The 26,314-nt window shown below is 40.8% G+C and overlaps 3 protein-coding genes across 12 annotated transcripts in view; all 3 read left to right on the forward strand.

The window, feature by feature from the left end:
- Positions 1-55: 55 nt before the first annotated feature.
- Positions 56-18,559, forward strand: LOC123772651 (golgin subfamily A member 6-like protein 6). 2 transcript variants are annotated; one of them, XM_069303427.1, is made up of 10 exons: positions 56-562; positions 3,049-3,177; positions 5,957-6,028; positions 6,526-8,512; positions 9,864-9,938; positions 10,504-10,559; positions 14,885-14,998; positions 15,225-15,351; positions 16,133-16,257; positions 17,232-18,559. In XM_069303427.1, the coding sequence occupies exons 1-10, from the start codon at positions 370-372 to the stop codon at positions 17,435-17,437; spliced, it is 3,084 nt and encodes a 1,027-aa protein (XP_069159528.1). In that variant the 5' UTR covers positions 56-369; the 3' UTR covers positions 17,438-18,559. The 2 variants fall into 2 exon arrangements, with proteins under 2 accessions (XP_069159528.1, XP_069159529.1); XM_069303428.1 differs by lacking the exons at positions 56-562; positions 3,049-3,177 and adding an exon at positions 4,405-4,469.
- A 419-nt stretch (positions 18,560-18,978) lies between these two features.
- LOC123772652 (uncharacterized) overlaps positions 18,979-26,314 on the forward strand; it is a 23,898-nt gene continuing 16,562 nt past the window's right edge. For 6 of the 9 annotated variants that reach the window (XM_069303429.1, XM_069303434.1, XM_069303433.1 and 3 more), the window contains exons 1-3: positions 18,979-19,159; positions 22,087-22,633; positions 23,021-23,074. In XM_069303429.1, coding sequence (XP_069159530.1) covers positions 22,131-22,633; positions 23,021-23,074 — 557 coding nt within the window. In that variant the 5' untranslated portion in view covers positions 18,979-19,159; positions 22,087-22,130. Of the gene's footprint in view, positions 19,160-19,845; positions 19,883-22,086; positions 22,634-23,020; positions 23,075-26,314 lie in introns of those variants that run through there. The other 3 variants (XM_069303431.1, XM_069303430.1, XM_069303435.1) reach the window with 3 other exon arrangements.
- Positions 20,053-20,856, forward strand: LOC138351632 (mucin-4-like). Its single transcript, XM_069303633.1, has 2 exons — positions 20,053-20,115; positions 20,242-20,856. Exons 1-2 carry the CDS (start codon positions 20,053-20,055, stop codon positions 20,854-20,856), a joined length of 678 nt encoding a protein of 225 aa, XP_069159734.1.

Here is a 26,314-nt window from a genome sequence, read left to right on the forward strand (position 1 = left end):
AGGGTGCGAGGACGGGTGTGTGGGCTGTACACTGGAGAACCAGCCGGGCGCACCAGCCTGCGTCTGTGGTTACCAGTGCTGGGAAAGCAGGCTTCAAATCTCCTTACAGTTTTACCTACCTCGAAATAATTGTTAATATTCGTCCCGAGGAATAAGATGTTGGTTTTATTATTTTTAATCTGTCCATTAAGTTTTGTTGATTTGGTGTGTGTTGGAACCTGGTTGAGGGATGGCGTGAGGGTTGGTGCATCACGGGAGGTGGCAACATTCAAGTGCAACATTAGGGGAGGCTTGTGTTTGTCTGGACGGAGAGTGTGACGGTTGACAGTCCCCGTGTCACTGGCCGTCACATCTGCGTGTCGTCGCTACATGGGAGTGACCATGGGGCGCCAGCTGCTCCTGGTGTGTTGGGTGTGGTGTGCTGTGTGGTGGGTGGGAGCCACGCCCGCCTCATCCATCCCTAATCGCCAAGAACTGGAACAGCACCAACCCTATCCTACCGATACACACGGACAGTCAATTTTGATGAGGATGATTGAAGAGCAAATGGAGCTCGCCGAAGGTCAGTACCCGTCATTAATTCATCTTGCAACCTGGATTGGTAACCACCTGGTCATGCAAGTCAAAAGAAGCACAGGTTACCAAACAACACGTAACATGGTAGTGTAGGTGAATCGCTAGTTCAGGGGAACTGGATCGTCAACAACAGGCATTAAGTAGTTCCCTACACACTTAAATTCTCCTTATGCGCAGATGTAAGTTGTGCCTTGTAACTCCTTTAACTCGATACTGGAAGGAATCATTCCAGAGACACCATTCTTATCCTCTTGTGGCCAGTAACTTGTCCAGGGAGCAAGTTGTTAGCACACACGAGACGGTCATTCTACTGGTTTCAGATTTACGACTCTTCCAGGTGCTGCCACTAAGAGAGGGGCAGAATAATACAAACTTCAGAGAAAGAGAAGGAAAGATCAACACTAAATAACTGCAGGAATGGAGGGACCGCGTCATTACAAGTTTCACACAACAGTATAATAATAATAATGATAATAATAATAATAATAATAATAATAATAATAATAATAATAATAATAATAATAACAACAATAATTAAAGTAAGAAATATTTGAAGGAAAGACATACTTAAAGCCACCTTACACGTACAGTAGGGCCGTTGGGGTCGTCATTGACAGGGTGATGGAAGTATGGATGGCCGAGCTGCTGACCTTAATATTACTGGGAAGAAAATCAGTGCGTCTGCTCTTCAGTGTAACAAAATGCTTTATTATTTGTTCATTAAAATCATTCATTTCTGTTATCATTATATTTTCAACTGATATCGTTGCTAGAACAGTCTCTCATTCGTCATAGTACAGCGTAAACAAGTTTTGATTCTCTTCAAAGTTTAAAAGCATCTTTCTGCTTCTGCTGTTGTTATTGTTGTTTTAACATTTTCAGTAGCGTCACGGTTTCTGAAAATGTTGACTAATAATTGTCGTTCATAATCTCCAACAGGGCAATGAGGTTTTCTGATTTGCGAAAATCTTGTACTAGACACAATAAAATATATTGTGTATATAACAATAAGTTCAGTTCTCAGCTTGTCTTAGTCAAGCTTGACATAGGCTGCAACTGATTGTACAAGTGCAGTGCTAGTCTTTGGTATACACTACAATATTATTAACTAAAAGTAACTTGCTACCTTCCAAATGATTAGTGAAGCTGAACCTCGTTCTGCACTGCGACAAAATTACATCACAAACCACCTTTGCAGCAGGTAATCTTTCTGTATTCAATTTTCTTCTCTTGTGTTCAGGCGGCGCAGAAGCCTCACATTCATCTCTTAATTTGTGAACTACAGAAGTGACAGTTTTTAAGAGGCATTAACCGTAGCTGCGTCAATGTTGATAGACTGAAACATAAAGAACATGATGTCAACTTGAGGCATTACTCTGAAGAGAAATTCCAACCAAAACTCGAATTCAGGACCACTTACAATTCTCTTAATACCTGCTGGGCTGCGGCCAATGCAGCTCACCGTTGCTAGATATAGCGCCGATAAATCCTACACATGAAACAGCATTAAACTTCTATTTTTGTCTCGTTTTATTTAAAACCTTCAAAATTCAATTATAAATGTATTGAAAATATCATATAAAGACTTTTTGTTATGACGTTTATTTGTTTCTTATTATGAGGTAGATGGCGTCATACATCTGGCAGCGAGTGTCAGGGGGCGGAGCCCCAATGGGGAGCCGCCCCTGTCCACGATCTTTGCTTGTTCATTCCCTTAAATTATAACACTCTGCAATACTAGCGGTGCTGCTGTGAAGCTGTTAATCCGTATATAATATTTCCCGCGACTTGATTACTTGCTAATAGTTAATTACCGAATAACTTGCTTGGCTATATTCTTTTTGGCTGTATCATTGGTTAATTGCCTTACTTATATTCTTTTATACAAGAATACTTCCTTGAGGACGATTTTGGCTACTTTATAAGTGAAACTGCTCCTTGTTTGTTTGTTGAGAGCTTGGTTGTGGTTACTTGCGTGCTTGCTTGCGTGGGGGGAGTGGAGCAGTCGGCTGGTGCACCAGTACTCACTAACTCACACTCAAGATAACATTAGCATACTGCTGTGCGCTATGGTCCATACTTATTATTATTATTATTATTATTATTATTTATTCTAGATATTCCTTGTGTGTTACTTTGGTATTATGGACGGAGAAAAAATGCCGATGAAGATATAATTAATAGTAGTAAGATGAGAGTATTTTATTTGCGGTCATTCTTAATTACTTGTTACTAGAGAAATATATATTGTGACTTACTATTTTCTTAACATTTCCAGCTTCATCCCTGCCCAAACTTATAAAATATATCCTTAAACTATATTTTTATATTTTGTTCATAAAAAATAATAAAGGTACGAGCAAAAGAATAATCTAAAGTTCTTTCTTAGTTTGCATTGCTGATCCCTTATAACTACTTCTCGATCCCTCATAAATTCTTCTTCTCGATCCCTCATAAATCATTCTTCCACAGAGATGAGGGAGGTGATAGAGAGGGTGGACAACCGCACGGGGATCCTCACAGCTCTTCTTCTGGGCAGGTTGAACAACCTCTCCCTGGCTCTCTCCTCTCAGCTCCAGCCTCGCGACCCTCTCACACAAGGTGGGCAGCTCTCTCACACAAGGTGGGCAGCTCTCTCACACAAGGTGGGCAGCTCTCTCACACATGGTGGGCAGCTCTCTCACACAAGGTGGGCAGCTCTCTCACACAAGGTGGGCAGCTCTCTCACACATGTTGGGCAGCTACCATTGGTCGACTGAGGCAGTAAGTGTTGTGTGAGCTGGCAGTTCTGTCATGGTCTTGTAGATGGTAGGACGCAATGGGTGTAAGCTGCCTGTTTGATAGTTGAATGAGTGTTTGATATGTAGCGCTTCAGCTCTGTCTAATCACCAGTTGTCGTGGTAGTTAGACACAGCCGGTTGTTATGTATCTACTCTTATGTCTGCATTACAATGACAACTACTCTTCCAATAAACACTTACATATTGTCCATAAGGAAATATATAACATTTCTGCGCATGAATCATTGCTCATCTGAGACATCCTTGTCTACAGTAAACTGCTCTAATGAATAGTACATCAAGAAGAGGTACCAGAAAGCTTTTAACGTCTGTCATATAATTCTTGATGCTTAAAAGGCGTTAATTCTAAACTTGGCAACTGTAGGCTGTATAGCTGGAAGCAGGTAAGCAAAGGTTGGACTGGTACTGGTATTTGGCTCCAAACTTAACATACACAATAAGGTTACCAATCATACTACCAGAGGCCCTCCACTGTTTTCCCTTTGATAAACTGCAGGGAACAGATCCTCTTTGTCGACTTTAACCAACTGGAACCTTTGGGTTAGTCTCCTGTAAATACGAAAATTCACTGAGCAATGCCACTGTTGTGGCAACAGGAGGACGGGCTGCTGCTCTCCTCCAAAAATGGAGTGGTAAATGTAAGAAGACAAATAAGTGTAATTATGTACTATTTATAGCAGTTAGGAATTGTACTTATTTTCACTTAGTATTAAATCGTAGTGTCAAATATATTGTGAATATTTGAGTTTACCTGAAAAACTGAATAGAAAACCACAACCTCACCTAACCGTCTTAGTTTTTGAAGATAATAATTTTATTGCTTCTTAATTACAATTAGTACTTAACCTATAGCTATATTGATATTACAGTTTTATAAAACTAATAAAACAAAACTAAAATATATCAATAAATTGTAAAGTAACTCAGGATATTTTACAATTTTGTATAAAATCTATATTGTTTAATAAACATGAAAAAGAAATTCCTGATATTTAAAACTTGTGTATTGCAAGTTTAAGTCGAAAATTTCATACTAAAATTCTGAGTGTCTTAACAGAAAACGAGAAGAATTAAATCAGAGGATGGAGTTGGGTAAATGTAACAGTCCCATTAGTGCAATTGTGCACTGGTTATGACAGTAAGAAAGTGTACTTATTGCACTTAGTATTAAATCGTACTGTCAATTCGGAGGATGGGATGCAGCCAAGAGAGGTAGGGCAGTGTTAAGGTGGAAAGCGCACCGGAACATTATTGACGTGTGAGTAGAGCATACGTGTCTGGTTTTTTTTTTTTGAGATATATACAAGAGTTGTTACATTCTTGTACAGCCACTAGTACGCGTAGCGTTTCGGGCAAGTCCTTAATCCTATGGTCCCTGGAATACGATCCCCGCCGCGAAGAATCGTCTTTTCATCCAAGTACACATTTTACTGTTGCGTTAAACAGAGGCTACAGTTAAGGAATTGCGCCCAGTAAATCCTCCCCGGCCAGGATACGAACCCATGACATAGCGCTCGCGGAACGCCAGGCGAGTGTCTTACCACTACACCACGGAGACTGCCAAAATATATTTGGCAGTTGGTTATGTTGTTTGACTATACTATTTATTTATATTTATGTGTGTGTGTGTTTATCTGTCAGTTTACTGATGTGTCTGAGTTGATGTTTACCTGGTGAGTATTCTTGGACACAACAGCGCCGGCGGTAGTAACAGGCGAAGAGTTGGCATGCTACCATAGTGCAGTCCGTACTCACAAAGGCCGAAAGTGATTCCATGCACCCGCCAAACCCCCCTGTTTATGAACGAATATCAGTTTACACACGTCTCACCAACCCGTATTGTTTATGTTCATTCCATCCAGCGCTTGATCCCAAAGACGCTTTCATAAATTTTAACCTACAGTTCATTCAAAATATAAAATTTCGCTAACATAAATTAATATTATTATATATTAGCATATTTAGGCAATGGTTAGATTAGATGTTTAGGTTCTGTTGGTGATTATTTGTAGTACGTGGGTGAAGCATTTACAGTGATGGTGGATGACAAGGTTCCAAAGTGGTGGTAGCCATTCGTGTGGTAATAACAGGTTTGTGAGGAGTAACAAAGGTTTATGAAGGTAGTGGCAGTGGTTCGTCTGGAGTACCACAAAGGAGCCAGAAGTGTTAAAAGGGTACATGATAAAGTGCAACCTGTCCTCTTAAAAAGAACGTTGATTTTGGCCGTTTGCCCGTGTGGCCGAATATGGACGAAATTTGAAAATGGAAAAAAATGAATATAAATTTGGGATTTTTTTTTTCAACAACAGTAAGTTAAGGGTCCTCTGATAGGTTAGTTGGGCAGGAAATTCTCATAAAGTTTCAAAACGGTATGAAAAACGTTAATGGAAAGAATCCTCTTCTAAGCTGGCCGAGTAAGCCGGACGACTCAAACAGAAAACGGAACAGAACGTCACTTTTGTGAGTCGATTTCATTTCAAATTACGTCCAAATTTGGCCATAGCGCGCATACGGGCCAAAAGTGACGTTAGTTTTAAGAGGACGGGTTGCTCAATAAACTTTTTATATTGTGTTTGTAGAGTTGAGGCGCGTGTCAGAGGGCGTTGAGGAGCTGGCGCGAAGCTGGTCGACACACCTGCAGCAGGAGGAAGGTCAGGTGATCAGTACTTTCCTTCCTCTCTATTTTTACCTGAATTTACCTGACGGCCACCATCTTTAGTGGCCTCGACAAGGACAGGACCTCGGCGGCAAGCCTTTTTTTTCTATTTTTTATGCTAGTGTTAGCATTTATATTATAAACAAACTCCTATACGTTTCTTTATTACCATTTTCAACCAGTTTTTATTCATAGTTCTTTACTCATTGTTTTGGTATTTGTATTTTTCTTACTATTTTTGGGCATTCAATTTTGATTTGTCGATTTTGCCTTCACTTTTCAGTTTGATTAATTTTCACTTCATAATTTCTCTACATATTCATAACCACAATAACATAACAACAATAACACAGTTAAGTGTCTTTGGTTAGAAAAAATGTATAGTTTTTTCTTTCATTTCTCTTCAGCAAATTTGTTCCTTACATTTAATAGTGTATAGCTTAATACATCGTGAAATGTTGTTGCCCAGCTATAATATAGTTTACCCTACAGCTGCCCTCACGAGAGAAAACGTGACCCTCGGCTTCCTGAAGAAGATCAATAAACTTGAGAGAGAGAACGAGGCGTTGGAGAGAGACAACGCGCTGACAGTCATCGAAGCTCAACAGCTGAAGGAGGAAAATCGTCAGGTGAAGACCGAGATCTTGCAGGTTGAAGAGGAGAACAGAAAGGTGAAACAGGATGTCCGACAAGCGGAGGAGGAGATGCGAGAAGTGCAGGAGGAGAGACGGATAGTGGAGGCGGAAAAACGGGTAGTGGAGAAGGAAAAGAGGGAAATCGAACAAGATAACCGCAACCTGAGGGCGGAAATTCGACTGATGGAACAGAGTTTGCGGGGAGCCCAAGAGAGGAATGCAAATCTTGATCAACGGAATGAGGAAATGAAGGAAGAAAATGGCCGTCTGAAGAATAGAGTCCTTCAACTGGAAGGAAACTACTCCAGAGAAAACTGTCTGAGTGAACTTGATCAGGAGGAAAGCAGGCTACTAGAAGAAAGAATCAAGGAACTAGAAGAAGAGAAGAAAAATCTGATGACAACGAATGAGCGACTTATGAATGATAATGGTAGCAAAGAACAGGAAATTAGAAAACTACAAGAGGAAATGAGGACACTTACGAACATGGTGACAGATAATGAAGGCATAAATAATGGGATTTGGTTAAGAGGAACAACACGGGTTACTGATGTAAAAGAGCAAGAGAAAACCGATACCGTAGAACGGAATAACACGCGCATGACTGAGGAATCCATCGAGAAGGAACGTGAGTTGCTGGAAATTCTAGAACAGATGGGGGCACTGCTAGAAAAAGTTACGGACATGGAGAGTAAAAACAAACGGCTCGAGCAAAACCAGACACTGCTGGAAGAGGAAATCGAGAAACATAAGCAGGAGGTAACTGAAGAAAGAAGAGACAAAATGATCCTCAGAGATAAAGTCATAGCCCTCGAAGACAAGGCTCTTGCCCTGGAATTTGTCAACATTAAGTTAACTGAGGAAAATAGAGCAAAATCAGATCACACTTTTACAGCAAGAGAGGAAAGTAGATTCCAAGTCGAAAGCCTACAGCAGGAGAAAATGCAAATGGAACAGAATATTTCGCGGTTGGAGGAGGAACGTCAGGCAAATGAGAGTCAGAACAGACGACTACTTGAGGTAAAGAAACAGCTGGAAGAAAAAATCATGGAACTAGAAGAAGAAAACTGGAGAATGGAGCTCTCAAGCGCTCAGCTAGTTGAGGCAAATGAGAGGAACAGGCAACTTCTCGACGAAAAACTAGCACTAGAGGACAAGGTGGGAAAGCTGGTGCAAGCAGAAAGGGAAAGGTGGAAAAACAAAATAGCTGTGCAGAACGACGAACAAGGGAAAGAAGAGCGTGAAATACTGACAGCTAAAGTAATCAAACTAGAAAAAGAGAAGACACAACTCGAAATCAACAAGACAATTTTGGAAGAGGAGCTTCAGCAACTGAAAGAAGAGAAAAGGGAAGTAGAAGAAGTTAGCAGGATGCTGGAGACGAGAGTAATGTTATTAGAAGAAGAGAAGTGGAGCCTGCAGGAAAACAACACCTGGCTGATAATGGATAAAGAACAAAGGGAACATGACAAGATGCAACTAAAGGAGGAGAAGAACACATTTGAAACTAAATATCAGGAAATGGAAAAGCGAAAAATGAAGGTAGAAGAGGACAACCTACAGTTGATGGAGGATAAGGAAAAGAGAGAGCAGGAGAATAACGAACTCCAGGAGGAGAACAAGGCACTAGTGGCCAAAGTTCTGGAGTTGGAGGAAGATAAGTGGCAGCTAGAACAAGGAAATACGTGGCTGGTGGAGGAAAATGAGGGACTCCTGGTAGAGAAGAAAAGAATGGAAGGAGAGAAGAGGAAGTTGGAGGAAGAGAAGCGGACGCTGGAAGAAGGTTCACGCCAGGTCCAGTTGGTCCATCGACAGTGCCAAGGCAACCTCACCAAAATTTTACGGTAATGTTGGTGTATTTTTTCTTTATAATTTTGCTTGAGTCGCTCCCTATAATTCAATCTATATATTACTATATCTTAATAAAGGAGCTGGTCTCCTACACGGACTAGAGTACAATATTATTACAATTGATAATGTTCCTATGAATATTTTAATTTTGGCATAACTTCCTTCAACCAACAAAAGGGTGAAGCCTAGTTCACTCATATCTGTCCATTGTGTTCGACGTTTCATCAACAACGTTACATCTTCAGGAATACACTCACACGGTAATACTACTACAACATGTAACATAACAACGTAGGCAAGAGTCATCTGACGTTACGACCATCGAACTTCAAGATCAGGTAAAGTGGGTAATAGTTGTGTAATCCGAGGAATGCCTTTCCGCTCTGGCCGCTGTCGAATTCATGAGCGTGTTTATTGATGGGTCAAGTTTAGCCTCTTGTGGTCACTGTTGCGTGTGATGAGGATAGTGTTTTTAACTATAGTCAAACGATTCACTTATAGATAAGTGTGCAATGTGTAATGCCTTCTGTCTGTAAATGAAGTGTGAGTAGCTCGCCCAGTGTTACAAATATGTCCAATGTAGCCTAGCATGTTGCGGTATGTAATCTCTGGAGTTGCACTTATATTCATAAACTACGTTAGTAACTTCAGCTTGTCAGAGGAGTGGAAATGTTGTTTTCTTAATAAAGAAAGTTGTACGAAGGTTATTATAGTAATTGAAAATACGATTCCGAATATTTGCACTACATGGCTTACAATTTATATTAATTATATGATGCATTCATTGTCTCAGCCTTATTATAGGTCTGGATAAATGTATTCTTATTGCACAAAATGTCTTCACCGGTAGCCGACTATTCCCCGTGTTGTGGCAGCTGAGCATCTAACTAACGATTTCGTCGAAGTCTTTTACTGTTAATATTATTTATCATTATTTGAGAAACGCATTAATGTTCACAGCGCGCGCCCTGCAGGGACACTGACGGCACTTGTTATATATCTGCTAGAACATTCACTATGCCGCTCAAACATTGACCCACGTCAGTCGGTTTTCGAAATTCGTTGGTGAGGAATCTACACGAAGTAGCATCCACCAGGACACAGGAATGGTATTCATCCCACACTACTCAACAGTGAAGTCCAAGAAGCCTCTCCATGTTTTCGTGATTAACACATACGAATATGTCGTTGACATATTCTACAGTACATATAGGGTCTCAACCCATCACATCAGCTGATGGGTATAACATTATACAATTCCTAAAATAAATATTAGGAATATACCCATAGATTAATTATGTTAAGTTGGATATAACATTTAAAAATGTAGTTTATTTTCTGCAGGCGAGCTACTGACTGCGCTGCTCTGTACTGTCTCGGGTCCAGGGAAGATGGCGTTTACACCATCTATCTCCCCAAGTAAGTCTCTAGCCACCATCTGTTACAACACCCCGCCTCCCACGGCTCAGTCTTCAACTACTTGCCCTGGTTAATTATTCACAACCTTTTGCTCCCACCCATTATCGGCAACTATATCACGTGCTCAGGACAGTTTTCAAACACAATCACCAGTTTCGCTACATACTCGGCTGAATACTTTTCCTCCCACCTTACTTTACCTTCCTAGGTAAGTCTCGCTACTTAAGTGCCGAAGAACATTGCACTGCCTTTCGTGCTCACTATAGCCCGTGCTATGGAAATTTTGTTCCGAGTAGCTGAATCTAAAACAACAACAATGTTGCACAGCATGGAAGAAATGAATTTCATTTTTACTTTCCATGGAACTTACTCCACAAACTAAAGAAAATAGCCTATGTACCATTTACAATTATTTTTAGACAGACCCCCCAAAAAAATTAAAGTCCTGCTTGAAATATCGCAGGAAATAGTGCTCAAATGCAGGATTGTTCTGCTTAAAGCAGGACGTCTGGACACCCTACCATCAACACCTCTAACATCCATTTTTCTGTCTTTTTGCCTCCAGGGATGAAGAAGAGCATCAGAGCGTTTCCGTGTGGTGTGACATGACTACCGACGGAGGTGAGTAGCCTAGCACGTCACTATCTCCGTCAGGAATTTCAATAAGTTGTAAAAACGCTCTTAACCGCCTGGTTTCGTAAATATATGGAAATTGGACAAAGTCTTTTGAAATATGTATACAATACGAATATGCTAGATGAATCTTAAATTCGTGGGGGGATGGAATTTTGTATTTACCGTGAATGGAAATTAGTGAACCTTGCCATTTCCTGCAAAGGGAAATGTTACTCGACTATAGGTACAGACAGTACCTATGTACATAGGTACAGGCAGTACCAATGTACTGCCTGTAACCCAGACCATTCACTCTTCAAAATTTCGCGAGGCTAGTCCCAAGCATCTGACCACCTACTTTGGACAGACATTCTCTTCTGGGTATACCTCCCTCATCTCTCTTTTCTACCCTTCACAACCTTCCTTTTTATTAACCAACATCCATACCTTTCGCAACCATGTTCATCCCTTTAACAATGTGTAAATACAAAATTTCTTCCTAACTACCAATGTAATATATATACATATATGTATATATATATATATATATTATATATATATATATATATATATATATATATATATATATATATATATATATATATATATATATATATATATATATATATATATTATTAAATATGACCGAAAAAGTAAGATTAATAATTCTAACACGAATTTTCTCAATCTTTCGTACATTTCTTTTCACTGTTGGAGGTAAATCAAAAATCAATTCTCCAAAATTCATTTTTATTTCTAGTCTGACGCGACACGAGCGCGTTTCGTAAAACTTATTACATTTTCAAAGACTTTAGTTCACAAATACACAACTGAATAGAACTTACGCATCTCCGATTTTATATCTACATTTGAGTGAGGTGGAAGGGGTGATGTGGCATTAACACAAGACAGAACATGAGGTGGCATTAATAGGGTATTAATTTCATCAACACAAGACAGAACAAGAGGTGGTATTAATAGGGTATTAATTTCATCAACACAAGACAGAACACGGAACAATGGGTATTGAATAGAAGTGTTTGTAGAAAGCCTATTGGTCCATATTTCTTGATGCTTCTATATTGGAGCGGAGTCTAGAGGTGGGTAGAATATAGTTGTGCAATAATTGGCTGTTGATTGCTGGTGTTGACTTCTTGATGTGTAGTGCCTCGCAAACGTCAAGCCGCCTGCTATCGCTGTATCTATCGATGATTTCTGTGTTGTTTACTAGGATTTCTCTGGCTATGGTTTGGTTGTGGGAAGAGATTATATGTTCCTTAATGGAGCCCTGTTGCTTATGCATCGTTAAACGCCTAGAAAGAGATGTTGTTGTCTTGCCTATATACTGTTTTTTTTGGAGCTTACAGTCCCCAAGAGGGCATTTAAAGGCATAGACGACGTTAGTTTCTTTTAAAGCGTTCTGTTTTGTGTCTGGAGAGTTGAGTAGGCTGGCCGTTTTTCTGGTTTTATAGTAAATCGTCAGTTGTATCCTCTGATTTTTGTCTGTAGGGATAACGTTTCTATTAACAATATCTTTCAGGACCCTTTCCTCCGTTTTATGAGCTGTGGAAAAGAAGTTCCTGTAAAATAGTCTAATAGGGGGTATAGGTGTTGTGTTAGTTGTCTCTTCAGAGGTTGCATGGCTTTTCACTTTCCTTCTTATGATTTCTTCGACGAAACCATTGGAGAAGCCGTTATTGACTAGGACCTGCCTTACCCTGCAGAGTTCTTCGTCGACTTGCTTCCATTCTGAGCTGTGGCTGAGAGCACGGTCGACATATGCGTTAACAACACTCCTCTTGTACCTGTCTGGGCAGTCGCTGTTGGCATTTAGGCACATTCCTATGTTCGTTTCCTTAGTGTAGACTGCAGTGTGGAAACCTCCGCCCTTTTCCATGACTGTTACATCTAGAAAGGGCAGCTTCCCATCCTTTTCCATCTCGTAAGTGAAACGCAGCACGGAACTCTGCTCAAATGCCTCCTTCAGCTCCTGCAGATATCTGACATCAGGTACCTGTGTAAAAATGTCGTCAACATACCTGCAGTATATGGCCGGTTTCAAGTTCATGTCGACTAAGACTTTTTGCTCGATGGTACCCATGTAGAAGTTTGCAAACAGGACACCTAGGGGAGAACCCATGGCGACCCCATCTACTTGCTTATACATGTGCCCATCCGGGCTCAAGAAGGGTGCCTCTTTAGTACAAGCTTGGAGTAGTTTCCTCAGAACATTTTCTGGTATGTCAAGAGGAGTACAGGCTGGATCACGATACACTCTGTCGGCTATCATTCCGATTGTCTCGTCCACAGGTACGTTGGTAAACAGCGATTCTACGTCCAACGAGGCTCTTATCCCTGTGGCCCGTGTGCCCCGCAGTAAGTCAACAAATTCCTTTGGAGACTTCAGGCTGAAGGCGCAAGGAACATAAGGAGTCAGCAGGCCGTTGAGTCGCTTCGCCAGTCTGTACGTGGGTGTGGGTATCTGGCTAATGATTGGCCGAAGTGGGTTTCCAGGCTTGTGTGTCTTGACATTTCCATACTCATTTCCAGGTTTATATTCCCCAATGATCTTTGGCAGGTGGAGTCCGGATTTCTTGGCGTTCACAGTTTCGATCAGTTTGTTGACCTTTGCTTTTAATTCAGCTGTAGTGTCCTTCATTACCCTCGAGTAGATGGGGTCGCCATGGGTTCTCCCCTAGGTGTCCTGTTTGCAAACTTCTACATGGGTACCATCGAGCAAAAAGTCTTAGTCGACATGAACTTGAAACCGGCCATATACTGCATGTATGTTGACGACATTTTTACACAGGTACCTGATGTCAGACATCTGCAGGAGCTGAAGGAGGCATTTGAGCAGAGTTCCGTGCTGCGTTTCACTTACGAGATGGAAAAGGATGGGAAGCTGCCCTTTCTAGATGTAACAGTCATGGAAAAGGGCGGAGGTTTCCACACTGCAGTCTACACTAAGGAAACGAACATAGGAATGTGCCTAAATGCCAACAGCGACTGCCCAGACAGGTACAAGAGGAGTGTTGTTAACGCATATGTCGACCGTGCTCTCAGCCACAGCTCAGAATGGAAGCAAGTCGACGAAGAACTCTGCAGGGTAAGGCAGGTCCTAGTCAATAACGGCTTCTCCAATGGTTTCGTCGAAGACATCATAAGAAGGAAAGTGAAAAGCCATGCAACCTCTGAAGAGACAACTAACACAACACCTATACCCCCTATTAGACTATTTTACAGGAACTTCTTTTCCACAGCTCATAAAACGGAGGAAAGGGTCCTGAAAGATATTGTTAATAGAAACGTTATCCCTACAGACAAAAATCAGAGGATACAACTGACGATTTACTATAAAACCAGAAAAACGGCCAGCCTACTCAACTCTCCAGACACAAAACAGAACGCTTTAAAAGAGACTAACGTCGTCTATGCCTTTAAATGCCCTCTTGGGGACTGTAAGCTCCAAAAAAACCAGTATATAGGCAAGACAACAACATCTCTTTCTAGGCGTTTAACGATGCATAAGCAACAGGGCTCCATTAAGGAACATATAATCTCTTCCCACAACCAAACCATAGCCAGAGAAATCCTAGTAAACAACACAGAAATCATCGATAGATACAGCGATAGCAGGCGGCTTGACGTTTGCGAGGCACTACACATCAAGAAGTCAACACCAGCAATCAACAGCCAATTATTGCACAACTATATTCTACCCACCTCTAGACTCCGCTCCAATATAGAAGCATCAAGAAATATGGACCAATAGGCTTTCTACAAACACTTCTATTCAATACCCATTGTTTCGTGTTCTGTCTTGTGTTGATGAAATTAATACCCTATTAATACCACCTCTTGTTCTGTCTTGTGTTGATGAAATTAATACCCTATTAATGCCACCTCTTGTTCGGTCTTGTGTTAATGCCACATCACCCCTTCCACCTCACTCAAATGTAGATATAAAATCGGAGATGCGTAAGTTCTATTCAGTTGTGTATTTGTGAACTAAAGTCTTTGAAAATGTAATAAGTTTTACGAAACGCGCTCGTGTCGCGTCAGACTAGAAATAAAAATGAATTTTGGAGAATTGATTTTTGATTTACCTCCAACAGTGAAAAGAAATGTACGAAAGATTGAGAAAATTCGTGTTAGAATTATTAATCTTACTTTTTCGGTCATATTTAATAATATATGTCTACAGGAAAGACTGCTACCAAAATATACTATATATATATATATATATATATATATATATATATATATATATATATATATATATATACATTGCTCGGTGTGAATTACTCATATTAATCTTTGTGATATGTGAGGTGGTTGGACGGTGTTCTTGGCGAGACAGGAGCAGGGAGCACAGGAGAACTTTGCCAGGAACTGGGAGGACTACAAGACCGGCTTTGGCAGAGCATCCTCTGAGTACTGGCTTGGTGAGTGAGAGAGAGAGATTAACATTTCTTTCTAATATTAAAGTTAAAAATACCAATATCTGATCATATCCAGGCACCATTATATTACTACTGTCTTGAACTACCTGAGTTATGCTAGGTAAGCTTCAGTTTTAAAGCACAATTTGCCTGCTTAGCCGTTCGCAAACATATCTTTACCACCGTTAGTGAATATCTTTCACTCCTTGTTTCCAACTACCGTGCCCAGGTAACGAAGTGATTCACAGCCTTACCACCGAGAAACCTCAATCCCTTCGTCTTGATGTGAAGAATTACCAAGGAGATCAGCGCTGGGCCCAGTGGGAGACCTTCAGCGTCGCCTCCGAGCACGACCAGTAGGTGTTGGGAGAGCTGCTGCTGGTGGAGTAATGCCCATCAACCTTTACAGGATTATTAAGCCACCACTGGTTTGTCTGGTTACAGATAAACCAACAGGTAGTAGTAGTCATCCATCAGTCTCAGGAGACTATGGAGTTGCGCTCTGGTTGGCGGTCTGGAGTGGCCTCACCAGGGCGCAAAGCCAGTGAGGTATACTTTAGTCTTCAACATAGTTAAGGACTAAAATAAGCCGAGTGTATATACACCGAGCAGTGAGGAATACATCTGTGTAAATATCATGAGCCGGGGATTATGCTAATTACTATCATTATGTTTTATCATTATGGCAACATTATTAATATTTTTCAAAATAATTAAACAGTTGTAAATATAAATAATAATGATAACAAAAATAAAACATAATGCTTATAATAACTCGAAACAAGTGTGGCTGGACCATGTTTACTTTACATAGTCCGCAAAATTAATTACCCGCACACAGGTGGCTAGGTACTTCCCTTGTAAGAATAGTTTGGACGCTTCTTACGCAAAATAATAGAACTCGTTTTTACAAACAGTTCATTAGTCACTTCATCGATTGAAAGATGTAACTGAATGATTAGTACAAAAATTATATATTCAGTAAACTTCAATTTGATCCGTGCATATTCAAATATTGAAGCTTTATAACTAAGTGATTATGCAATATTGTTAGTTATTGTCAATATAAAACGTGCAAAAAAGGCAACAGGATAAACCTTTGTCAGGTTGTATTTCAATTTCAATTTCAATTGGCAGGTTCGGGCTTGAGGTGACGGGGTACGATAACAGCAGCACCCTGGGCGACACCCTCACAGGCGAACACACACTCCACAACACCAAGTTCTCCACCATCGATAAAGACAATGATGGTTTGGTTTACGGTAAGATTGACTGTTCATAATTTTTTATGAGTATATAGTGAAGATCTAGTTATCAGAACAGTCATCAGTCAATCAGTTATCAGTTAACAGTCTCCGTGGTGTAGTGGTAAGACACTCGCCTGGCGTTCCGCGAGCGCTATGTCATGGGTTCGTATCCTGGCCGGGGAGGATTTACTGGGCGCAAATCCTTAACTGTAGCCTCTGTTTAACGCAACAGTAAAATGTGTACTTTAAAATGAAAAAACGATTCTTCGCGGCAGGGGATCGTATTCCAGGGACCATAGGATTAAGGACTTGCCCGAAACGCTACGCGTACTAGTGGCTGTACAAGAATGTAACAACTCTTGTATATATCTAAAAAAAAAAAAAAACAGTGTTTATGTGGAACCTGAGTATCGTACTGGTTAAGTTGGGTTAATGTACGTCTAGTGCTCCATCTCCTCCTCACACTTCTGATATACCTGATGTAGTTACATAATGATATTGCCGCTTTGTATTGCAAAATGTTTACGAGGGCAGGAAAAACGAAAATCTAAAGCCAATCTAAAATAATCTAAGCCTAGTACTTAGTGACATCATTAAGTGACAACTATTTTTAGGGCATACGGCAAATTTAAATGATTTTACGTTATTCTCGAATCAAATACGCAGCTCTTGCTGCAAGGTTAAGTTTTTTTTTTTATTTAAATAGCACTGCGCACTAAGAGTTATCATCCAAAAGAGTGCAGAGTGCATACTATAGTGGTCCATAGGCCACTATAATATGCACTCTGTTAACGTTTTTTTAATCTTTGTATATCACATCTGCTTAGAAGTTGAGTCCAGAGTGCTAGCAGAGAGAACATTGTCACTATTTAATACATTTAATTTTGAAAGTTAAGCGTGCGCACTAAGTTCATCTGGTCTGAATAACAATTTACCCGCCACTTCCCAAGACTTTCCAGTGATCCTGAAATTTCGTAATCTTTTTCCAGGATCGTGCGTGGACTTCTTCTCCGGCGGGGGAGGCTGGTGGTACAGCTACTGCTCCCACCTCAAGCCTACGGCGCCCCTGGCAGCCGCCGGGCGCAGCGACACCCTCATGGCTGCCTATTGGACCCCCGGAGTACTCACTTGGGTCAGACTCAACTGGCTTCAAATGAAGATCAGGCCTAGGGACTTTCCGGCCTGCACCAGTTGATGGGATGAATAATGTTCAAGGTTACTCTAGAATATGGTCAAATGAGTTGAAAGATTGAAAGGTTTGTCAATAATTAGGTAAAATTATTTGACCGAGTGAAAGATTAATGTAGGATAAGGTCAAATGTAAGTGGAGGGAAGGAGTCGTCACTTTATGACCTATGACTCAAAATTCTCTGTCCTTTATCGATCTATGACTCAAAATGATTTATCCTTTGACGATTTATGACTAAAAATTCTTGATTCAGATTGTCAAAGACAAAAACACAATCTTTCTTTTTCTTCGTTGAAATGTGACTAAACAACAAATATTTTGTTTGATGGTCTATGACTATTTTTTTTCTTTGAAGATATATGAATTTGAAAGCTCTATACCTCGAGAGTTGATGAACTGAAAGAATAAAAGGCTAGTCTTCGACACTGCCAAGTGTAAATCGGGTAACTTTAAAGCTTAGTTAATAGATAAAAACTGCAAAATGGAGTAAATTTTTGCGACATAAGGCAGGTTTAAGAGGTAGATCGACTAGCCAGCATTTATAAATTAGAAATTCAATGTGAGATCAAACAGAAGGACTTAATAACTGGCCGAAGCATTACCAGTAGTTGGAGAGTTGATGTTCTCGGCTGAAGAAGAACCCAGTTGAGAGCAAAGGTTTAAGCCTTAAAGGCATCAATTGCATTGATAAAAAATAATGAATTAAATTATAGGAGCAAGAAGGTTGTTTTCTTAGTACAAGTTTATATTAGTATTTGGGTTATATTTTACATCTTCATGAGGGAGATCTACTGGACTCATCCTGTATGTCGTATATGTAAATATTGCATGTGACTAGCAGCATCTGCAGCCTACAACAGGACAAGCGTTAATAGGAACAGTTGGAAGAGCGTCTGTGCCTGTGTGTGCTTACGGGATGTTGAGGCGGAAGGTGGGAGAAAATTCCGTTACTTAAGCATAACTTACTTGGAATATGTAATTTAAGTACGAAAATTCTCCTAAAGGGAATGTCCAACAGGAGAGTTGTATTCTAGGCACGTCTGGGCCGCAACTTCGTCATTTATCTGTATCGTAAGTATAAGTTGTTTAAGTGTAAATATGAAGTAAAGGTTTAGGAACACTTTATAAGTTGTTTCACTTACCCTCTTATTTCCGAGATTCTCCAATTCTACAGATTCATATTTTGAGATGCACACAGTAACTACGTAGAGAATTATTTAATTCATATTAGGAGCACTAAGTACTGTTTGATTAATGTGTGGCTAAGTAAATAACCAGAGATACTTGGTTATTGATGGCGGCGGGCGCACCGCTGCCAGACGCCGCCTGATTATCTGTGTTGCCAGGTTTTGCTAGTTATTACTTCAGTAAATGTTTGCCATTATTTTATTACGGCGTTTGACTTAAGTCTCCGACATTTGAACTGCCTAGCCGTTAAAACCGAAGTGAGAGCATTCAAATGACATAACACGTTTATACAGATATATATTTCACTTTGAAAGACGTAAGATATATATTATTTATTGTGCGGACAAGGTCGAGGATGAGGCTTTGTAAGGACGTGACCCGGCAGTGTGTGTCAGGCCAGGGTGTGACCAGGGTGTGTCCAGGGTGTGACCAGGGCGTGACCAGGGTGTGAGAAGCGTGTCCAGGGTGTGTCAAACTTCACCGTACGGCCGCCCAGGCGTAGTGGCGAATGATTCCAGTGGCAAAGCCTCATCCGTACAGGTAACTGGCGATCACATGCAAAAAAGACGCTGCCAACGTAGCTACGCGAGAATAGAGTTGTGAGCACTTGAGCGCCAGGGTGCGAGTACTCCTGTCTACTCCTGGGGTAGAAATAGCCTAAGCTACTCTATCCCTTTGAGATGTATTTCTTTCTTATCTCACTAAACATACTTGAACTTATCGGTGAAGGGACCAGTAAACTGTCCCAGAGGGAGCGGACGGTCAGAGGGTCCGCGTCCTGAGATAGTGAGGTTCCCTTTGGAGACTCTTCCATGCTTCACCCTGCCTAGGGAATTTTGAGTTGGCTCAAGTCCCTTCTCGTGGCACGAATAGGGGGAAGGTGCGTCACAAGAGTGCTAAGATAGTACAGATATGGCGAGGTGGAGGCCCACGAGCGGAGGACGGAAGATGGAGTTGTAGACAACACACAGAGCCATAACACAAGGTGGAGTATTAATCAATGAACTGTGCTATGAGACCCTGGTGCCACGTCTGTGGATATAATCAACACTGGTGGATGACAGTTGAAAACGTCGTGCTATTGATCGCTTTAGGAGACGATTTGCTTATTATCATTATAGTTTGCATAATTATTGGTATTGCTGATGAACGACCTTCTTATAATTAATGTTTGTGTTCGGCATTGTGTAGATGTGGCACATTTGTGGTAGTCGTCACTGTGAATTAGTTTTCTTATGGAAGTTGCTGGGAGCGGTTGTTGTGGTAAACCCTGACAGCTTCCTACGCTACTCTGGTCTTACGGGTTTTCTTCATATTTATAGTTTATTATGCCATTTCATATCGGAAATTTAGCTGGAAAAAATATGAAAGAATAATTAGGAAACGACAAGAAATGTCATATTTGTGTTTACAACTTGTGTTTGTGTCTAGAAATGCGCCATGATTCTCAGAGCTGCCTTGATGCCTTACCACACGACCCGAGTATGACGACCCAGGTACGACTACCTAGGTACGACTAACCAGGTACTACGACCCAACACCGATGACTCGCACGACGAACCACAAAATACTCGGCCGCTAGTTTCCATTATTTGTGAAATCACCGAATACTTGTAATTGAGCCTCCGTGGACCTCCACCACCATCTACTGCAATACTTTCGTGTCCAACAACCTAGTGGCCACAGTACCCAGTGGCCACAATACCCAGTGGCCACAATACCTAGTGGCCACAGTACCCAGTGGCCACAATACCCAGTGGCCACAGTACCCAGTGGCCACAATACCCAGTGACCACAGTACCCAGTGGGCACAGTACCCAGTGGCCACAGTACCCAGTGGCCACAGTACCCAGTGGCCACAGTACCCAGTGGCCACAATACCCAGTGACCACAGTACCCAGTGGCCACAGCACCCAGTGGCCACAATACCCAGTGACCACAGTACCCAGTGGGCACAGTACCCAGTGGCCACAATACCCAGTGACCACAGTACCCAGTGGCCACAGTACCCAGTGGCCACAGTACCCAGTGGCCACAGTACCCAGTGGCCACAATACCCAGTGACCACAGTACCCAGTGGCCACAGTACCCAGTGGCCACAATACCCAGTGACCACAGTACCCAGTGGCCACAGCACCCAGTGGCCACAATACCCAGTGACCACAGTACCCAGTGGCCACAGTACCCAGTGGCCACAATACCCAGTGGCCACAGTACCCAGTGGCCACAGTACCTAGTGGCCACAATACCCAGTGACCACAGTACCCAGTGGGCACAGTACCCAGTGGCCACAGCATCCAATAATAATAAAAACATATGAATACCAGCACAACCATTATGGAAACAGTCACAACCACCACACGGACCAGAGAGGTTAAGCAGCTTGTAAGATACTGTGAGAGTCATAGTAAACGCTCATATGGTAAATTATACCTAACATTACAGGCATGTCAAACTGAGGGTGCCCCAGGGGTCATATGGGTCACATTTGTGTTGTCATGAGGGCCACACGACAGCTAATTGAAGTAATTTAGTAATAGTTATTACAGAATATTTTTATTGCCTAAACTTAGAAACGTACAAATGTGCATACAAATGGATTTAGCCGGCTTATAAAGTTATGTTAAACTCTTATGAGGCAAATTGTACGTTTTAAGGTCCTGTTATTCTCGCATGGTATCCAGTCTCTCTTAATCAGTACGGTGCAATAGTACGTTATGGTGATCAACTTACTAAATGCGTCACACAGTACTACGAAAAGTAGCGGCTCACAAAAAATCCACGTTTTCTATGCATCGGCCGGTGAGATTAGGTAGGTAGCGTGGGATCGTGCGCGTCTGGTTAGGTTATCTTGAGATGATTTCGGGGCTTTAGTGTTCCTGCGGCCCGGTCCTCGACCAGGCCTCCACCCCCAGGAAGCAGCCCGTGACAGCTGACTAACACTCAGGTACCTATTTTACTGCTAGGTAACAGCAGGTTGGGACTAAATTTTGTACGTTGTGGCACAATGAGAGAGCGGGCTTCTCATGTAGGTAAATTATACGCTTGAAGGTCACACTGAGCTCTCATGGAGGTAAATTATACGCTTCAGGGTCATACTAAACTCGCATGGAGATAAATTCAGTCTTATCGATTTGAACTTCCCTGACAGGAAGCAATCATATCGCATCACCAGTGTTGTCATCGCGTGGGTCAATACTTTATACCAGGAATTATTTCAAATAATTTCCACTTTTATTGGTTGGTTCAGAAACGGCCTCGCTTCGTGCAGGATTGGCGTTCGACTCTGGATATTCTCAGAACTTGGGTCCCGTTATTATATCCCAACTCTCACTCCATTATGTCCCTTTCAAGTGCTATTTAGCTATTTTGGCTAAACGTTTTCTCCTCATGATTAGACACAATACAAGCTATCTCCTGACGACCTATCCACATATGGACATTAACATTCTGAATTATTTTTTCAGAGCACAGGAGTATGTTTTTCAATGGTACATTCTAAGAGGTTAGTATGTCCGCTGGGGAGGTGCCAAGAAGCCCCAGCGACAGCGAGTCTCTCAATAACCATGAAGAAGACGCAGAAGACCACAGAGCGGATACTCAGAAGACCCAAAGCAAGACCAAAGTCTTTGGCTCGAAGAGACCAAACGAGGTCCCGGTTCTCTTAAACCGGAGGAGAAAGATCGTGAACGGGTTTGCCAAGAGTTCTAAAGACAAGCGGCGAGTGAGAAGCAAAGAGGAGAAAGATAATGAGGAGAGCATAGAGGAAATTATGAGAAAAGAAAAGGATAGAAGGAGCACGGACAGCGGCCTAGGAAGGACGTCTGCTGAAGGGGTAGATAGTCCCACCACCGATGATCAGGTGAAGAGGAAAGGATGGGAGAGAGGATCGGGCGGGTCAGAAGGACAAGAGAGAGGGAGGAACAGAACTTACAGAGGATCGGGAGGGGGAATCCTGAGGAAGGAGGAGATGACTCGTCTGGAGAAGGAACTGGAACAGGAGATGCGCTACAGGTGAGTTAACTCACCCACTCAGGTCCTTTCTTATATAGTAATTTGATATTTCTTCCTAATCATTTGCATTGCATGATCTGTCTCCTATTTTTCTTAACACTTCGTCTTGGAATGATAATCTTTATTCACTGATTTAGTTTCTACTTTATTTTCTCTTCCCTTCCAAGTCCTGTGTAAATAATATATTGTCTTAATTTCTCTCGTTCTATGTCAGTATTCAGATGCCAATTGAATATCAACGTGTTAATAGTAACATGTCACTTGACAAAACCTTTGTTTTAATATATTGTCTCGGACTGAAATAATCTCTATACCAGCGTTCAAGAAATATATTTATAACCCTCATTCCGCTAAGACCTTTCTTTACACTTGGGCATCCTTCTCTAGAGACACGTTGGAGCAGCTGTACGCGGTCAAGCGTTCCTTGACCGACAAGGATCCGTAAGTTCATATTTCCTTAGCTAAACGCCTCATGTTTATTGGATTCCGGATTCACAGTGATTAGTAAGTCCGGTTTTCTCTCCCAAGTAACAATGGGAATGAACACCTGTGGTACTGTCCTCGTGCACCTGTGGTACTGTCCTCGTGCACCTGTAGTACAGTCCCGGTGCACCTGTGGTACAGTCCCGGTGCGCCTGTGGTACAGTCCCGGTGCACCTGTGGTACTGTCCCGGTGCACCTGTGGTACTGTCCCGGTGCACCTGTGGTACAGTCCCGGTGCACCTGTGGTACAGTCCCGGTGCACCTGTGGTACAGTCCCGGTGCACCTTTGCCACCATTGTTGCTTGACAGCGTAGTGGTGCAGCTGAAGCGAACATATATGCTGTCAAATACTGATGTTAGAAGAGAAACACTTGACATACCAATCTCTCAGAATCCGGTCTTTAAGTTTCCGTGCTAAGTGGCCCCTTAAGCTTACATGTTCGTACCTCACTCACACGACACTTGGGTCTTGGATGCTGTAGTCTCACAGGTGGAGCCTTCTCTTTAGTTACCTGCGATGCTCCTGCTCAACACTAATATATATATATGACAGTGTCAGACCACGGAGGAAAATTGAAACAGGAATTTCCTTAAGTACTTTCGTATGTTAATACATCTTCAGAAGGAGTCACTCCTTCTGAAGATGCATTAATATACGAAAGTACTTAAGGAAATTCCTGTTTCAATTTTCCTCCGTGGTCTGACACTGTCACATTTTTAATCACGTGTTTATTTTCGTGATATACACACACTATATATATATATATATATATATATATATATATATATATATATATATATATATATATATATATATAAACCTAATAGGGGTACCACCTCTGGTGCAAGCGTAGGGACCCATAGCCTGGGAGAAGAAAATAAAGAGCACTCAGAGAAGACCTTGTGGATCCTCACTTAACACTTTGATATTTTTTTCTCCTACCACCCATATTCTTTTTGTATGTGTGTATATACATATATATCTCACTTTATTTAAAAATTTCATTACACAAAAAGGGTTACAGCATTGGTTACATGCAGGGGTACAAGGCTTCTTGTCACAGGTTGTAGAGTTCCTCCAGTTCCTCAGATGGCGGCCAGGAACCATGGATGCAGTGAGCATTTCTTTTCTGGATCGCCACACTAAGGCATATATATATATATATATATATATATATATATATATATATATATATATATATATATATATATATATATATGTCGTACCTAGTAGCCAGAACTCACTTCTATGCCTACTATGCAAGGCCCGATTTGCCTAATAAGCAAAGTTTTCCTGAATTAATATATTTTCTCTAATTGTTTTCTTATGAAATGATAAAGCTACCCATTTCATTACGAATGAGGTGAATTTTTTTTATTGGAGTTAAAATTAACGTAGAAATATGACCGAACCTAACCAACCCTACCTAACCTAACCTAACCTATCTTTATAGGTTAGGTTAGGTTAGGTAGCGGAAAAAGTTAGGTTAGGTTAGGTTAGGTAGGTTAGGTAGTCGAAAAACAATTAATTCATGAAAACTTGGCTTATTAGGCAAATCGGGCCTTGCATAGTAGGCTGAGAAGTGAGTTCTGGCTACTAGGTACGACATATATATATATATATATATATATATATATATATATATATATATATATATATATATATATATATATAAGAAGTGAGTTCTGGCTACTAGGTACGACATATATATATATATATATATATATATATATATATATATATATATATATATATATATATATATATATATATATATATATATATATATATATATATATATATAAGAAGTGAGTTCTGGCTACTAGGTACGACATATATATATATATATATATATATATATATATATATATATATATATATATATATATATATATATATATATATATATATATATATATATGTCGTACCTAGTAGCCAGAACTCACTTCTCAGCCTACTATGCAAGGCCCGATTTGCCTAATAAGCCAAGTTTTCCTGAAATAATATATTTTCTCTATTTTTTTCTTATGAAATGATAAAGCTAGCCATTTCATTATGTATGAGGTCAATTTTTTTTATTGGTGTTAAAATTAACGTAGATATATGACCGAACCTAATCAACCCTACCTAACCTAACCTATCTTTATAGGTTAGGTTAGGTTAGGTAGCTGAAAAAGGTAAGTTAGGTTAGGTTAGGTTGGTTAGGTAGTCGAAAAACAATTAATTCATGAAAACTTGGCTTATTAGGCAAATCGGGCCTTGCATAGTAGGCTGAGAAGTGCGTTCTGGCTACTAGGTGCGACATATATATATATATATATATATATATATATATATATATATATATATATATATATATATATATATATATATATATATATATATATAATCTTTGGACAACACCCACCAGTGGGACTCGAACCCAGAAAGCACAACTACCTTCCAGTAGCAGGCATAACTAGTATGCTTTAACCCACTACACCATCAGACCTTTCAAAAGAAGCAGATAGTTCGAGATATATATATCTCAAACATCTCTACTTCCCGAAGGCACCAGATGAGTGTGGGGTCAGTCTGCATTTTCCATCAAGCCACTGTCAATGTGAGAGAACTCGTGTCCAGCTTATAAGCCTATACTTGCATAAACCACAAGTGAAGATTAAATAATCTTTGGACAATACCCACCAGTGGGACTCGAACCCAGAAAGCACAACTACCTTCCAGTAGCAGGCATAACTAGTATGCTTTAACCCACTACACCATCAGACCTTTCAAAAGAAGCAGATAGTTCGAGATATATATATCTCAAACATCTCTACTTCCCGAAGGCACCAGATGAGTGTGGGGTCAGTCTGCATTTTCCATCAAGCCACTGTCAATGTGAGAGAACTCGTGTCCAGCTTATAAGCCTATACTTGCATAAACCACAAGTGAAGATTAAATAATCTTTGGACAACACCCACCAGTGGGACTCGAACCCAGAAAGCACAACTACCTTCCAGTAGCAGGCATAACTAGTATGCTTTAACCCACTACACCATCAGACCTTTCAAAAGAAGCAGATAGTTCGAGATATATATATCTCAAACATCTCTACTTCCCGAAGGCACCAGATGAGTGTGGGGTCAGTCTGCATTTTCCATCAAGCCACTGTCAATGTGAGAGAACTCGTGTCCAGCTTATAAGCCTATACTTGC

This window comes from Procambarus clarkii, chromosome 50 (genome assembly GCF_040958095.1).
Source record: "Procambarus clarkii isolate CNS0578487 chromosome 50, FALCON_Pclarkii_2.0, whole genome shotgun sequence".
Classification (NCBI taxonomy): Eukaryota; Metazoa; Arthropoda; class Malacostraca; order Decapoda; family Cambaridae; genus Procambarus; species Procambarus clarkii.

Bases quoted from the DNA above. Each gene is read 5' to 3' on its own strand.
- LOC123772651 (XM_069303427.1), top strand. From the start codon at position 370: ATGGGAGTGACCATGGGGCGCCAGCTGCTCCTGGTGTGTTGGGTGTGG. The intron at 563-3,048 runs GTCAGTACCCGT...ATTCTTCCACAG, and splicing joins GCAAATGGAGCTCGCCGAAG to AGATGAGGGAGGTGATAGAG. The intron at 10,560-14,884 runs GTGAGTAGCCTA...GTGATATGTGAG, and splicing joins TGACATGACTACCGACGGAG to GTGGTTGGACGGTGTTCTTG.
- LOC138351632 (XM_069303633.1), top strand. From the start codon at position 20,053: ATGCGCCATGATTCTCAGAGCTGCCTTGATGCCTTACCACACGACCCG. The intron at 20,116-20,241 runs GTACGACTACCT...CTTGTAATTGAG, and splicing joins ACCCGAGTATGACGACCCAG to CCTCCGTGGACCTCCACCAC.